Raw genomic sequence first — 15755 nt, forward strand, 5'->3', positions numbered from 1 at the left:
TGATCGGATATGGGTCGCATAGGGTCAAAAAATCGGATTTGATGCGTTTTTGCCTGCAGTGTGAACATAGCCTAAGACAATGGAGAAAAAGCTTTACATGGTAAGAGGTAGTAGTCATTTATACTTTAAACGATCCTTTAATAACTTGATTCTTTTAAATTTTTGCAAAAATTTTAATGTATGTGTGATATTTGCACAGGGTATATAAAAAGTTTTTGGTTAGGGAAATAATGTGTAGTTCAGGTCAGGCAAATATAATACTTTTGTAACTGTGTGGAGTTTGCAGGTCCTCTCCATGTCACTGCAGGTTCTCTCTTGGTATTCCAACTTCCTCCCAGATGCTTAATGACCCCCAAATTTTCATATTGATCTAATAAAAAAGTAAATATGTAGCTTATGTAGGGGAGAGGAACCAACTAAGATCCAGAATGGTAGTGGAACGCAAATGTGTCTGTCTCTAAAGCACTTTGGAGCCTATAGCACTGCTAATGCCTATAAATAAAATAGACATGAATCTATCAACAGACTGTAAATATTTCCATGTTCACCCTTTACTTTGTGTTTACTACAGTGTACATGGGATGGGCATAAAGCATACTGCAATGTGCACATTTATGGTAGTGCTATGGTATGATACTGCATGTGATTTTAATATTGCACAACAATGGAAATCTATTGCACACAAATAAGCTAGTTAACCGCACACCTTGGTTATACATCATACATGTGTTGTATTGGAAGCAATTAAATGTTTGTTTTATGGGGATTGTGACAAGAAAATGATATAATACCACCAGCCTTATCCTGCAAAACAGTGGGAAAATGGGGATATTGGGCTAATGTCACCTGCATTACCTTATGCTGCAACTAAACTGCTAGAAATGGCTGAAATAGCACAACAGAGTTCACATATCTACCTGTGTGCTCTTTTTTGTTTGCTCATGTTAGATTCACTTGCTTAATCATGTTTCTAAACTTGACAGTGTTTTGCCACCATAGAAGCCACGCTGCAATTCCAGATCAATTTTCCAGAACAATTATGATGGATACAAAGTGACAACAGAGGGCTGCGATGTCGTATATAATCAGGCGGGTGGCGATGTGTTTTCTGCCTGTAGTGCTGCAGTCTCATCAGATCACTAATCAGGGAGAAGGCTGCTGGTAATTATCCATCAGATCTCCAAAGTGCAGCAGGAAACAGCAGCAGAGAGTCAACGCTCTTTCTCTCCACCCGCCTCTTCTCTTACCACTGATTGCTGCTGTTTCACAGGAACGCATTAATCAACTCTCTTCATTCAGGTGAGAGCACGTTTATTCATAACACTTGACACCAACCTTGAGTGAGCAGTGTGTTAAATTAAATTTAGTCCACATGTTACATTAGAGATGAGCGGAAATCCTAATGGTATTTGGGTAATTTAGAGTCATGTGAGCATGGAGTGATACTGAAACAAAATGATTATTCAAAAATGCCAGCAGTTACAGAGGATGCTCCATGGGAGTGTGAAATAATCTGACAGGCATGCAGACAGAAACAAAAGTGGGCAATAACATACATGAAACACACGGAGTCCCACTTTTTAGATATTAAGTAGTAATCCAAAGAATGTCAAGTAGACGTGGAGACAGGTTTCATTTATACAGTGATTATCAAATGAAGAGTCTCCCAGCAGCACATATATTATTTGTTCGTTATTAGCATTCAATCCACAGTAAAATAATTTCATTGTTACTGAATGAAAAAATAATAAACTGTTGATTTTTCTCAGAAATTATATCAATGATTTCTGAGAACATTATGCTTAATTTGTTTTATGTTTCTTTGTCTCCAGAGAGTTAGAAAAACAAAAAGAAAAATAAGCAGGGACTACAGCTCAGGTTTTTGTTTTTCTGTCCACTGCCCAAGAAGTTGCCGGTTACTCCCACTGGGTAAACAAGTCACTCAATCAAAACATGCGACATCACCTCATGAGGCCTGAGATGACAGTTTGAACAGAGAATCCAGTGTTTATTCAGGGGACTGCATTCTTACATAATTTTCAAGTAAACATATAAATCTTGAGCAGAGAAAAAGAAGGAACATGATGTCTGCATTGTGGAGGGTGTCTTTGCCTTTAACACAGAAAACGGGTGAGCAGGTATGGAATTGTAAAATCAGTTGTAGTGGTTCAGAGTACGGAAAAGACTCACAACTCGCACTAATTTCTATAGAGAGCTTCAGTAGATTTTCTTTATATGCAGGCTGTGATCGGCTGATCTGGGCTACTGCTGTTCTGAGGTTTACTGCTCTTTGTGGATTTACACATCTGAATTTAACAAGATGTTTCATAAGATGTCCTGCCTCATTTCCGTCCTCTACACTGACAGTACACTGTTTATACTGTTATTATATTAGACGGTATAAGGTTGGTATGAAGGTGGAATTCAGTGGATGAATCTCAGCATTATCAGCTTCTGCTAACCTAACTCTGACATGAAACCACAGTCAGTGTGCACAAATGCTTCTTTACTTTAAACCCTTCACATTACAGCAAACTAACCTGCAGAGGATTTTCATGCAGCCTTTAAATATCAGTAAGTCTACCTCGGTTTGTTTTGCAGCACAATTCATAACATAAAAAAAAACATAATGTCACAAGCCTTTTTTGAAAACGTAAGGAGTAGAAAGTACAGATATTTGTTTAAAATTTAGAGCGTAAAAGTAAAAAGTTCTCAAAAAAGAAAAAAAAACAGACATTTGAAAATTCCACTTAGCACTGGGAATGCCTGCGCCATAGGTAAATTTGAACTTCTGGTATCCACCATAATCACTATGGTGGATACCAGAAGTTCAAATTTACCTATCTGTGATATGGACTGAGAAACACACAAAATTCAAAAGTTGATGCAATCTTGTTGTAATGAATGAATATAGAGACTGAAGCCATTTGCACTCATAAAACACAGTTTGGAAAAATGTGTATCTTACAACAAGTAATAATGAGCTAATCCATGTGTTTCAATGAAGAAACTGAGATTCCGGGTTGGATGATTGTATTATTGCTGTGTTTTGTTTTGTTTTTTTGTACTTCTGTCACAATTGCTTAGGCAATGAAAGGTTGCTGGTTCAATGCCAGATGTAGACAAGGAAGAGCATCTGGTGTAAAACACTTCTATACCTGCTATAGCAACACCTTGTGTCAACACAGCAGCTGAAAGGAGCGTATTCCCTTGTCAAAATCTTCAAAATGCTGTAGCAGAGCTGACTTTGCTTAGAAGTTCATTTGTATCCGAAACTTCTGTTAGCGATGTGAGTCATCTTTCCAGTACTTGCAGCCTTAAACAAGATGAATTCATTCCTGTCGTGAAAGTTTGGACCAAGAAGTAACTTCTCTTCGCTCTCCAAATGTTGTAATTTGGAAGAAATTTGGCGATTATAAAACACACTTCCGTTTAGTCAGCTTTGATGTTTATCTGTGTTTAGGCTGATGGAAGCATATTAATACCCATCAATAATGTCACATAGAGCATAAAGAAAACCTTGCCTTAAAAGTTTAGGAACTACAATACATGATGTAAATTTATGTTAATTTAATTTGCTCCAGAGATGCAAAGTGCTGCTGTGTTTCAGCTTCATTTAACAGGGAAACAAAAGACCTCAGCTGCCTCTAAACACTGTTTTTCCACTGCATTTCCTGCACAGCATCAATTTTTTTTTCATTCAACCAGATTTGAACATAAAAACAATCCTATATGCAATGTAAAAGTTTGCTTTAAGGTCGTAAGTGATGATTAAAAGGACATTCAACACAAAGATCAGCCAAAGTAGAGCTGATCTGTAAAAATCAGCAAGATTCTGGTTCAAAAAGAAACACATAAAAGTGTCTTTAACCACCCATCCAAACAGCAATGGCTTTGTTCCAACAGCAGACACAAAAGCAGATAAAAAGCTTTGCATCTCTTCTATATGACTGGGGGACAGAGACTAAACAAGCACTCAGAGGGATGGAGAGGAAGTCGTTAAAAAGCAGTTACGCCACTTAAAACGACGGTTAGCAGAACCCATATCGTGTAATTTCCCCAGTTGGTCCCAGGAGGAAATTTATTACCCTTTAACCTCTTTAACCACCAGAGACTAAAGCTCTCAGCCAAGGTCTCACTCAGATGTCTGAATCACCTGGGCTGCTTCTGACAGCAGAACCCCAAACTAGCAGCTGTTACAGGACATGCAAGCTATATAGTTTCATTGAATAGTTGCTATTTCTCTCTGTGAGGACAAATAGGAATTCAGGATAACAACAGTAGGAACATTTTTCAAGCATTTTTTGTGTGTTTGAATCTCAGTTGGAACAACATAAAATCCATACATCCTGTCACAGGTAAACACAGTTTCCTTCTGCACAGTGATAAGGCTGGCCAGTCTAATACGGCAGACAAATTAGTTCCTACGAGAAACTACTTACAGGGTCATGATTTACACAAAGCAACATAGATACTGAGTTTTTCTTGCTTTTGGTTTACATTAATAACTGGCTCTTTTAAAAACAACAACAACAACAAAAAAAAAACAAGTCGATGACAAGGTGAAGTTTCTCTTTAAACGAGTCCTATTGTGCTTTTATCCTTTGCTTTCTGCCACTGGTATTCTAAAGCCATTCTGGATATTAATGTCAAATACAGTCATTCAACAACATTGTTGCATCACCCTGGTTACAGGTTCTTTTTATCTGTTTCAGGTCTCATCACATCGGTGCTGGTGTGTGATTGACAGGTGATTTGTGTTAAAACATTAATCTGTCTATTCCCATAATCCAGAGCAGGGAAACACCTCTACTGATGTCATTAAGAGATGCAGAGTATTATAAAATTATGGGATACCTTGTGGATGTAAATACCTTACTCATTTTATGAGTGTGTTTGCCCAAGGTTTTGAGGGTTCAGGAAACATATTCCAGCTTTCAAAAAACCTTTCTTTCAAATACTTAGTGAATAATCAGACCCATCACATTTTTAAGACCTCATAGTAGCACCACACAACACACGTTGAGTGGGAGGCAGAGCCTTGCAACTTCAGGCCCCTCTTTTGTGGAACCAGCTCCCAGTTTGACACCCTCTCTACTTTTTAGATTAGGCTTAAAACTTTCCTGGATCAGGTGACCCTGACTCCTCCCTTAGCTACGCTGCGACAGGCCTAGGCTGATGGGAGCTCGCCTCTTTTCATTTTTATACACCTATTTGGATTTTAATAATTAATAGTCAACTATAACTTTCTCTTGCTCCCTGTTGTCCTGTCTGTGAGTCACAGCAGATGGCCTCCACTCCCTGAGCCTGGTTCTGTTGGAGGTTTCTTCCTCTGAAAAGGAAGTTTTTCTTTCCTGCTGTTTCCACGTGCCTGCTCATGGCGAGTCGTCTGATTGTTGGGGTTTTCTCTTTATTATTATATGAGCTTTCCCTTAAAACATAATGTACCTCAAGGCAACTGTTGTTGTGATTTGGTGCCAAATAAATAAAACTGAACTGAACTGAAGCGAAAAAGTAGCTGCAGCTATAAAGGTTAGTACAGACTGAATAGATTAACTTATGCATATAAATGATGTTGCTATGACTGTTCGGTTGGTGAGTCTTCCTAATTTTATTTATAGGGTCAGCATTTATAAATGTTCCACTGTCTACAGTCTGCAGTGAATTAATCACACTTTTCTCCATGAACAAGAAAACTGTAAAAGAAGTACAGCATTTTTTGTGTGTCTTTTAGATTTATTATTGGTATGTTGTTAAAGAAAAACATTAGCTTTTAAGAGACTGACTGCAGGCTGAAGGAGCAGAGACTCGGCTATGCAGCAGATCTAGACGTACTGAGACCGGGTACTTTGCAGGAGAACATTTCTCCTTTTCTTGGGATTCACTTTATACACTTTCATTTTGTTTCATCAATCAAAATGCAGACGACTGCTGTTTTGTGTAGAAGACTTATTCATAGTAGTCCTCTGATGGGAGCTGTGTGAAACCACAAAAATTACTTTCTTTTTAAGTTATTTTTTGCAGACATGATCCATACCGTTCCCCTGTTTACCTCTCCACTCATTGGGCATCGCTTTGCTGTTGCTTTCCTTTGATTTTCTAAGCATAAAGTTTGCATTTGGAGCACTTTGTGGTTTCTCAGCTACATTGGAAAAGACAATGCATCTCTTTATTTGCTCCACGGGAAAGACAAAAACACCAGCAGTCAGCTGATGTGTAGAAGAGCAAGTAACCATTTTCATGAAAAATGTATCATCGCATTTGCGTGGATGTTCTGTGCTAAAGAGCATCAACAAAGACATTTATTTGAATGGCAATGACAGCTTTTGAGAGAAATGAGCAATAAAGAACAAATAGCTAAATTCTGCAGTAATGACTTCACATTGTGATGCATGAAACCATTAAGGAAAAAAAAAAGCACTACTTTTTCCCTTCTTTGGTCAAAAAACCTCCAATGATTCAGAGTTTTGCATAAAGAGTGAAATATATATGTAACAAGCATCAATACTGAGTTGGTTGGCTTTCATTGCATCATTTCTACACAGCCGTCTCCTTAAGTTCATCCTAATTCTTTTTCTGATTATCCTTAAGGGATCCTTTCTCAAACTGGGGTGCACTTGCAGCAAGGCTAAGATGAGATGATGCATAGCTCCGCAGCAATAGACAAGTTTGTAAAAGGACCACTGGGTAAACATAAAAGGGCCGATGAATGTACACCAGATGTCACAAAACTTGAACATGTTTTTATCTACAGGCTGGGGCGCTGCCAGGCTCGGCTGCCTCGTACATTTGTCCTACACCCCACCCACTGCTAGCCTGCATCACACTGCGCTTAACTTTCAGAGTCTGAGTATTCTTCATTTTTCCTCTCATGTTCCCCATATTTTGTACCTGTGCTTCCTTTCCTTTATCCCGAAGTGAATGGAGCATTAAAGCTTTAACTTTGTGGATTATTTGGGTGATTTTTGGAGGGAACACAGCAGTCTCACTAGTCAAACAAACTGGAGTTTGGGGTCAAACATGCTCGGGTGTGGTAAGAATGTTCTAGTGTGGTTATGTCCTCAGGACACCTATCAGGCAAAGACAGAGGAAACGGCAAAAACAGATGAAATGTCTGCAGAGTGAAAGCAGGGAGATGGTGTTTTATGGTCCGTGTCGCCTTGAGTTCTCGGGCTGGCTGCTCACTGCAGGAGGTACAGGTAGGCAACTTTTAAAAAAACCAAACCTTGGTCTCATTGTAAAGCTTTTATTTTGTTCATGAAAAAGTACACGGAGTAGCATAAAAGCTTTCCGACCAACTCGGTGACAAAGGGTTGACGTAAAGCTTTGGACTGACTGACAGTTTATTATTTATATATACAGCAGGTGTTGAAGTTATGTTAAGTTAAAACAGATGGATTTTGTTTGATTCTTGCACTGTGCTTTGACTGAGGTTTCACATGTTAACCGCGCATATCAATCCTCCTGTCAGTAAAGTCCATCTTCCCATCTTTTAAAACATCCTATGGCTCTGACATCTCGATTTTTTACATAAAAGTCATCATCCTTGTAGAAAAGTGTTTCTTTTTTCTTTATAAATCAAGCATAAATGTGCCATTACCTTTGTTTTTCTTTTTAATAAATTAATTGTAGCATTTCACAATGGCAGAGAATTTGGATAATAAGCACACAAATCACCATTTATTGTGCATCATTAAATATTATGTACATCAAAGTGACACCATCGATTACTTCCAGGGAAATGGAGTCCAACACATTTGCCAGTGTTTCTAGCAAATTATACAACATTTACAAAAAAAAAAAGGTAACAAAGAAAAAAGCTCAGTGGTATTTTATAAAGCACTGAGAGTAAGTCCTCCTGATCTGTACAGGACCAGGTCAGTGAGCAGTTATTTAGCAGTCCTGCTAAATAAAATACTCCTTCTGGTTTTCACTGGGAGCGCTCGGAGAATCCGGCTGGCCGCTGAAGGGGAACTCGTTACTGTCTTCAGGTTGAGCTGCTTTCACTTCCTGGTTCCGATATGTTTCTTTCCTGCTGCATATGAATCTGGCCATCACTGCCAATGCGGATAAGGTGACAAAAATCACAACAGCAATCACCCCTAAAAACAACAGAAAGGTAAAAAGAAAGAAAAATAATTGTTGAATTGTTTTGGATGTTGTGTAATTGTGCTAAAAAACCTGAAAAAAATTATCGCTCTAATTTTTAACCATATGTTAAAAATCACATAAGGGTAGCATGACATGTTTACTTTGATTACACAAACATAGGAAACATACCTAAACATGAGTAAGGAAAATTTCAGTGGATTGTTAAGTTGGCCCCACTTTACACCCCGACAAAGTTTTATTCAATTTATTTGAAACTTTTCAAGCTTACAGACAGAATGACACCATGCATGCAAGCGTTACCAAAAACAAAACCTCCTTGGTGGAGGTAAGAGCAGCTTTCTGCAGAGTTGAAGAATGTGCCCACCAGCACCTCTAAAACTCACTTTGTCACATTTGTTTAATCTTTAGCCAAACAAGGCTGCAGCCAAACACTGTGTTTAGATGCACTTAAGTAATGGATTAAAGTCTGCCGTCCACAACAACCTGTCATCGTAGCTGCCCCGCAAATGAGAAATTTGGTTTCTATAACCATGGTGCAGGACAGAGAGAACGACCTGGCAGTTCACAAAGTTCCTGACTGCCTTCAAGCACACATACGACGAAGCAGCAGTGAGTCACACATGCAAAAGAAAGCCCACATAAACACAGTCACAAGAAAAACTGACGAATAACCAAAAAAAGGTGTTCAGTTCTACAGAACTGCATCTTCCCAAAGGTTTTGATTCAACTTTTATAATCTATTGATTTGTTCTTATTCCTGCTGAGAAGAATAGCATTACCTCCAATTAGAGCGGAGTCACTTCTGATGGTGTTGACTAAAGGCTGACCTGGATCCACTGAACCAGGCTGGCCTGCAAACAGAGGCAGAGGAGAAAAATACGTAGAGCAAAGATGAGAAGGCAAGAACATACACACATCTATCTCTATCTCTATATATCTCTACATGTATATATACATATATATATGAAATAAAGTGACAGAAGGTAGAGTTACTGAGAAAGCCATCAGTCAGTACTGAGAGTGCTTGTTTAAAGTCTCAGCACAGCCTTAAAGGACCTCACTACAGTTGTCTGACTAATCTCATCTGCCGCTGTGCCATCACTCTGTCTGTTTACCGAGGAGGATGGTTAATGAGCCAATAAGAAAGTCTAATGAACAGCCATAAGAATAATATTAAAGGCGTACCAGACAGATTCCCACACCAGGAGAAGGTGGGTGGATGGGAGAGGGCTGGCCAATAATATATACATAAACTGAGCATACAGAGGCTGACTTTGCTCCCTGTACCTGAAAAGGAGTGTGTTGTTTCTGCTGCGTAGGTGTTGGCTGGAGAAGAGGAACCACAGCTTGATTGTACCAATGGGCCGGTGACAATAACAGGGCTGTCAGGATGGAGCAGAGCAGCTTTCAGAGGACTGATGGAGTTAAAATGAACACCTGACAGGCAGCCAGTGAACCCAAGCAAGGCCAGCTCGGCCATCTCAGCATCCAATCCATCAGGCTCTGAATCCAGAGGGAGAAACACACAGCAAGGAGAGGGAAAAGGGGGCAGATAAATAAAACCTCGACTTTGACGACAATGAACAACCACTCATTATGTTCAAAGTCTTTGATTGCTTTAACAGAGTTATACAGTTATACAGTATTCGTACACATCAACAGCAATACGATGACAGTATCAAAAGGTTGGGAAAGTGAAGCAAACTTTAAAGAAAAAATAAACGTCAAAGGGCTGTGATGGTCTGCTTGCCTTTGTCACTGCTCTATTTCTTTTCTACTTCCAGCATAGCGTATGAGTGGGGCAGGATAGCAGATCAGGCTAGTTGGAGACACCTGAGCCCAGCGTTTCCTATATAAACCCCACTCTTCCTCACACCTTTGAGTGCTGTTCTTCAACATGTTTCATGGTTTTGAGTCTCATGATAATTCGACCTCAGCACTGTTCACTCATCCACTCACACACCCTCACTCCTTTTCTTAATAATAGCACCTCGTCTGTTTCTGCTTGTTTTAATTCCATGTTTGTTTTTTTCTTAAATGATCATTCAGCCTTTATCCTGCATGTTTCTCTTTTTTGACATGGCATCAAAAGGCGGGTTGCGACTATGTTTTTTGAGATGGGGCATAAATCATAGCATCCAGCATCAAAGCCACACAAATTATGTTGTGTCTGTCGTGCTGCATCTGCACAAAATAGTGGCAATTTAAGTGACTTTGAACATGGCACGGTTCAACTGACGAGGCTGGTCTAAGTATTTCAGTATTTCTGCTGATCTGATGGTATTATTGGGATTTGTAACACTTCTGGGGTTTACAGAGAATGGCCTGAAAAAAAGGGAACATATCCAGTGAGCGGTGGTTTGCTTGAGTGAAAATGCCTCAGAGGTGAGAAGAGAATGGCTAGACTCTTGGAAGCTGACAGGAAGTCAACAGTAACTCAAATAACCACTTGTTACAAGCAAGATATCCAGAAGAGCTCTGTCAATGCACAACAGGTCAAACTTAGAAGCAAATTGGCTACAAAAGCAGAAGACCACACAAGCTGCCACTCCAGTCACCTAAGAACAGGAAACAGAAGCTACAATTTGCACAGGCTCACCAAAATTGGACAATTGAAGATTGCCTGGTGTGATTCTCGATTTCTGCTGCAACATTCGGATGGTAGGGTCACAGTTTGGAGTAACAACATGAAACAACATGCCTTACATCAACAGTTCAGACTGCTGGTGGTGTAATGGTGTGGCAAATATTTTCTCATCATATTTTTGGGCAGCTGAGCATCCTTTAAATACCACAGCAAACCTGAGTACTTTTGCTAACTGTCTCCATCCCTTTGTGACCACAGTGTGCCCTTTTAATGGTTACTTCCAAAATAATAATGCAACATATCACGAAGCTTAAACCACATCAAACTGGTTTCTTAAACTTGGGCAGTAAGTTCACTACACTCAAATGACCTCCACAGTCACCAGATCTTAATCCAATAGACCACCTTTAAGATTAAGTGTAATGAAAGATTCACATCATGGATGTGTAGTCAACAATCTTCAGCAACTGTGAGACGCTATCATGGCAATATGAACAGTTCTCAAGACAAAAGCAGGGTCCAGCCCAGCATAAAAAAAGTGTACCTATTTCTCATGTGCATACCTCTTTAAGGAGTGAGTCTTACTTTCTAATACAGTCACATCCCCGCTATGTGTGGCAGCAGGTGCTAAATAAAATCTTAAGCAGCTATAAATGTCAGTACAAACCACAATTATTCCTGCAGTGCAATTTGATTACACAGCACATCACTGGCAGTCATCTAAGTTATTACCAGAGAGAAACAACTTTTCACCACATTAATGGGACACTGCAGAGTGGCCTGGTTGGAGAGGCCAGTTTATCAGCTGCATATTTGATCAGGCGTTGAGTTTTTAAATTCAGCGTAAATTGACTTTGATTTAAGTATCTTGTGTCATGTTCATATATGCATGAGTCAGCAAGGTATGACTTAGGACAGGAAAAAAAATAAAAGGAAAAGCGGTGGTGGTAGAATGATGGATGTATTTGAAAGAAAACTAATTTCTTTAACACAGCATGCAGGCTCACAAGTCTAACCACCTAATGTATTAAGAAGACAACATCTCCTCTTGTGAGAAAAAATATACAAGAATATATATAAAAATATATATAAAAAATTAAAATATGTGGAATTGAACATCTCAAACTCAACATGTATTAGTAAAATTACAGCTGATGTGGCAAAAGTTTTGATACTAATCTTACACAATGAATAATCCTTGGGTGCAAAATGCTAAAAAGAGTCAAAAGGTGTTTATGTAGCCAAACCCTGACAGTATATGAACTGAAAAAAACTTTACTTCCACCTCCTTTCACTGTCTCTGTCTCCTTCTGTGAGCATCTGAATCTCTCCATTCTTTCTTGGTCCATTAGTTAGGCTGATGGATGACAGGGCTGGCAGGGAGCGACAGTATATCAACTATTTTGCTGCCTCTCTGATACTGATATGACTGCCCGAGTCCTCTGGCTTAGCATGGGGGCAGTGGGGTTACATACTAACACAGCCTGGGTCAAGAATAATAAAATAAAAAAATAAAAAAAAACATAACAAGGAGGACCTAAAAACAGCAACAGCATCAATTTATATCTGTTTCTTACTTGTGAACCAAGTACAGGAAGGAGTTCAGAAGCTTCCTGACAAAAACAAAATACAGCCCCAATTGCTTTATAAAATTTGGACACTGTGCAAATTGTCAATTAAAACAAAATGTAATTTAATCACATTTTATTCACAACACAACACAGAAAGCAAATGTATTTTATGTTCATTCCATTTATCCTCCTCTCCCACTCATTGTCTTATTTCATCAAAAGTATTGAGAAAAAAAAAACCCTACACATAGATATATAAGGGAATAGTGAAATGAAAGGCCTGATCTTGCAAAAAAAAAAATGTACGAGTCAAAACTGGTTTCAGAAAGTGTTGCTAATCCCTTGGCTCATGTACTTTAGGGCCAGGGCTAATGGATAAAAGTACTGGGCCACTCGATATCATGGCAAAATAGACACGCCGGTCCAAAGCATGAAATAGATATGAAATAGACATGGATGCAGAAGCAAGGGAAAGTGTTTAAATAGACATTCTTACACACATTAGCCGCCTAGCTTTCTGGCAACTAAGCAGCCTGGAATACACTTTATATGTTTTTTGTTCACTACCAGCCTCTTGGCTTTAAATTTTTTTTCACCCCTGCTAGTGTGCAACTTCTGCATGCAGCAATACAATTCCTGCATGCATGTCCATTTAATACTTTGGAGATTCAAACTGTGGAATGGAGATGGTGGATGTCGTGCCATTTACACATTTTTCTGTGATACTGGGTTGTTTCGGAGCCTTCTACACATTACACCTAAAGAAGCTGTTTGACAATGGAAACCCATGCCCTGAAGCTCCTGGCGCACACTGTTTGTGCTGATGTTAATGCCAGGGGAGGTTTGGACCCTGCAGTTATTGAGTCAGCAATATGCACTATTTACGGGGTGACCCTGTTCTGCTACTTTAGATGGTATGCCACTGTATGGCTGAGTTGCTATGATTTCTAAATGCTTCCAGTTTGCAATAACAGCACTTACAGTTAATTGTAGAGGAAAGAATTTTGACAAACTGACTTGTTTCAGTGGTGGCATCATATTATAAGAGCACTCAGATTTATTGAGCTGTTTATAACAACCAGTCCTTTCACAAATGTTTGTAAAGACACTACATTACTAGGAGCTTGATGTTTTACACCTGTAGCTTTTGAACTGAAAACACTTGAATTCAAAGGTTAAGAGGTGTTGCAGCACTTTTACCCTGTGCTACCTCTACATTTTGAGAAACAGTGATTTTCTAATTTAGCAATATAAAATCCTTTCTAACACCCACAGGTTCTAGCAGCAGTGAAAAATCCCAAGTGATGCTATTCAAAAATAGCGTAGGGAATTCACTTAAGTGTTTCTTTCATAATGAGAACTCCTTGCAGATAAATCAGCTGTGCAACTACTGCAGCAATGCTGAAATACAACATTCTGTCATAGAGGAATAGGGGGAACGGCACCTCCTGACTTCCTGGTTTAGTTTGACCCTACCCACAGCAGATTAGATTTATTATTATTTTTGGTTGTTATGCTGAATTGAAGGTGCTGACTCCAATCTTCTAAGTAATTTGTTCTTTTCATTCTCTCCTCATTACCATACAAAGTGAAGGACCTTTTTCTGAAGTTGTTATGATTACAGCTGTCTGAAGCCTCGCTCAGCTAGACAGATATAAAGACTGTGTTACTCACCGCCCTGATACCACAGATAAAACTGCACAAACATGCAGGTATATTTTGAACTTCTGCACTAGTGCCATTTAGACAATTATCTTAACCTAACATACTTTTAGATGCATCTACATCGCAGTGACTTTCGCAGAGTGCTGTCCTTTTCTAATCTCTTCAAGAGAGTGACCAGCTGAATATGGATGTTAGCTTGATTTGCTTCACAGAGTCACAGCTGTTGCTTGGGCTGCAGCTTTCCCTCTGTTCCAGACAACATGATGACCAGAGAACAGCACAAGGATCCAGAACACCACTTTGCCACATGAGGCCAAACATCTCAGTACTGTTATTCAAATGAGCCGGTACTGGTGCATGTCCTAAGATAGCCACACTCACCCTCCACTCTGCCCAGTATGAGTGATTTGATGCTGTTGAACTCCACATCAGATGTCAAGTTCAAGTCCTCTCTGGCGTTCTGGTCAATCTGAAAACAACATTAAGCAAAGACTTTTATGTCAAGTGTTTAAATGACGACGGCTATGTGAGCCACAGTGAAGGAAAAAGCATAACATGGGAGGATTATATGTTCAGCCTGGAGCCTGATCTGCATATTCTAATGAGAGGCAGTCTGAAATGTGACTGTGCGATTCACAGCAGCTGAGCAGAAAAATACTTAGGTAGTAAACATGTCTGAGAGAGATCCTCTCTATTTAAAAAAAACAAGCTAGGAAACAATGACATTTGGGCTTTAGTCTCATTTGTCAATAAGACATTTGCTAATGCTGAGACTTAAGTGGAGCGATAGAAAACAGAGTGGTTGTCATAGCTTGACTACAGAGAGGAAATCTGCCATTTATTATATTTTATTTTACTTCCGAAAGCATCCTTGTGCTCAGGGTTGGTTTTTAAATTAAAGAAATAGCTGCAAGCATCAGCCCACAATACTTCCCTTCCACTCAGAGCCTGCCAGCAGACTCCTTATAGCACCAGCGGCTAAAGCAGTGTGAGCAGCAGATTAATTAAACAATGTACTCTTTAGCTCTTAGACTTAAATGTTGGTGGAGTTCTGGGGGAAGAAAAACCTGTGTGTCATTCCATTTGGTGGTAACAGCCCAGCTTGCTTAGGTCTGCAGAAGCAGCAGAAACCTGTAAGAGAGAGTAAGAAAAATCTCCCGTGTGTTTGTATTCACCTGCACAGAGACGATATCTGCCAGTCTCCTAACGATCACTGTGTGCAGGCGCCCATCAGCCACGTTTATGACTCTGCTTCTCAGCGTCTCCACATCTCTGCCGCTGTGCAGCTTGTACCTCAGTTCCAGCTCGTCTTCACAAACACAAAGCAACAGTACAATTGTAGTCGAATGGATACAGAATAAAACAGTCAGAAAGTCAAAAGTGGTCATTTGGTCAAAGTGTTCTCAAACGATGACGAGAACTGTGTTAGATATGTGTTAAATATAACGTTACTAAAGACCACAAACAACAAAGTAGATCTATTCATGGAATAATGCAAAAAATAAATCCGTATTATTCTTTAAATGGTGATCTTTGGCCTCAACATGTCTGCAGTTACAGTTGCAGTTGGCACAAATGGAGCAAAGCCTGTGATAAAGTTCAAGTAAATTAGTTTAACTGCACTGTGTCAGACATGCACAACATGCTGCACTCTCTTCATATCCTATCCCTGCAAAATCCTCCTCCTAACATGCTAGTGTCCCTCCTACTATGTATTGTGTTGAAGGGTTGAAACAGCAGGCAGTGCTGCACCTCGCCCACACTTGTAAATCTTTTTCTCATGACTTCCCTTATTTTAAACGCAGGAAGTGGTGAGCTCA

The 15755-nt window shown here is 39.5% G+C and overlaps 1 protein-coding gene across 1 annotated transcript in view; it reads right to left on the bottom strand.

The window, feature by feature from the left end:
- Window positions 1–7606: 7606 nt before the first annotated feature.
- Window positions 7607–15755, bottom strand: part of LOC102208068 (contactin-associated protein-like 4) — a 118949-nt gene continuing 110800 nt past the window's right edge. Inside the window, exons 20-24 of the mRNA XM_005736945.1 lie at window positions 15111–15244; window positions 14317–14404; window positions 9400–9615; window positions 8892–8963; window positions 7607–8102 (exon numbers count right to left, since the gene is read on the bottom strand). Of these exons, the coding sequence (XP_005737002.1) occupies window positions 7906–8102; window positions 8892–8963; window positions 9400–9615; window positions 14317–14404; window positions 15111–15244 (707 nt within the window). The 3' untranslated portion in view covers window positions 7607–7905. The remainder of the gene's footprint in view (window positions 8103–8891; window positions 8964–9399; window positions 9616–14316; window positions 14405–15110; window positions 15245–15755) is intronic.

This window comes from Pundamilia nyererei, unplaced genomic scaffold (genome assembly GCF_000239375.1).
Source record: "Pundamilia nyererei isolate P.nyererei 1_Seehausen unplaced genomic scaffold, PunNye1.0 scaffold00072, whole genome shotgun sequence".
NCBI classification, from domain to species: Eukaryota; Metazoa; Chordata; class Actinopteri; order Cichliformes; family Cichlidae; genus Pundamilia; species Pundamilia nyererei.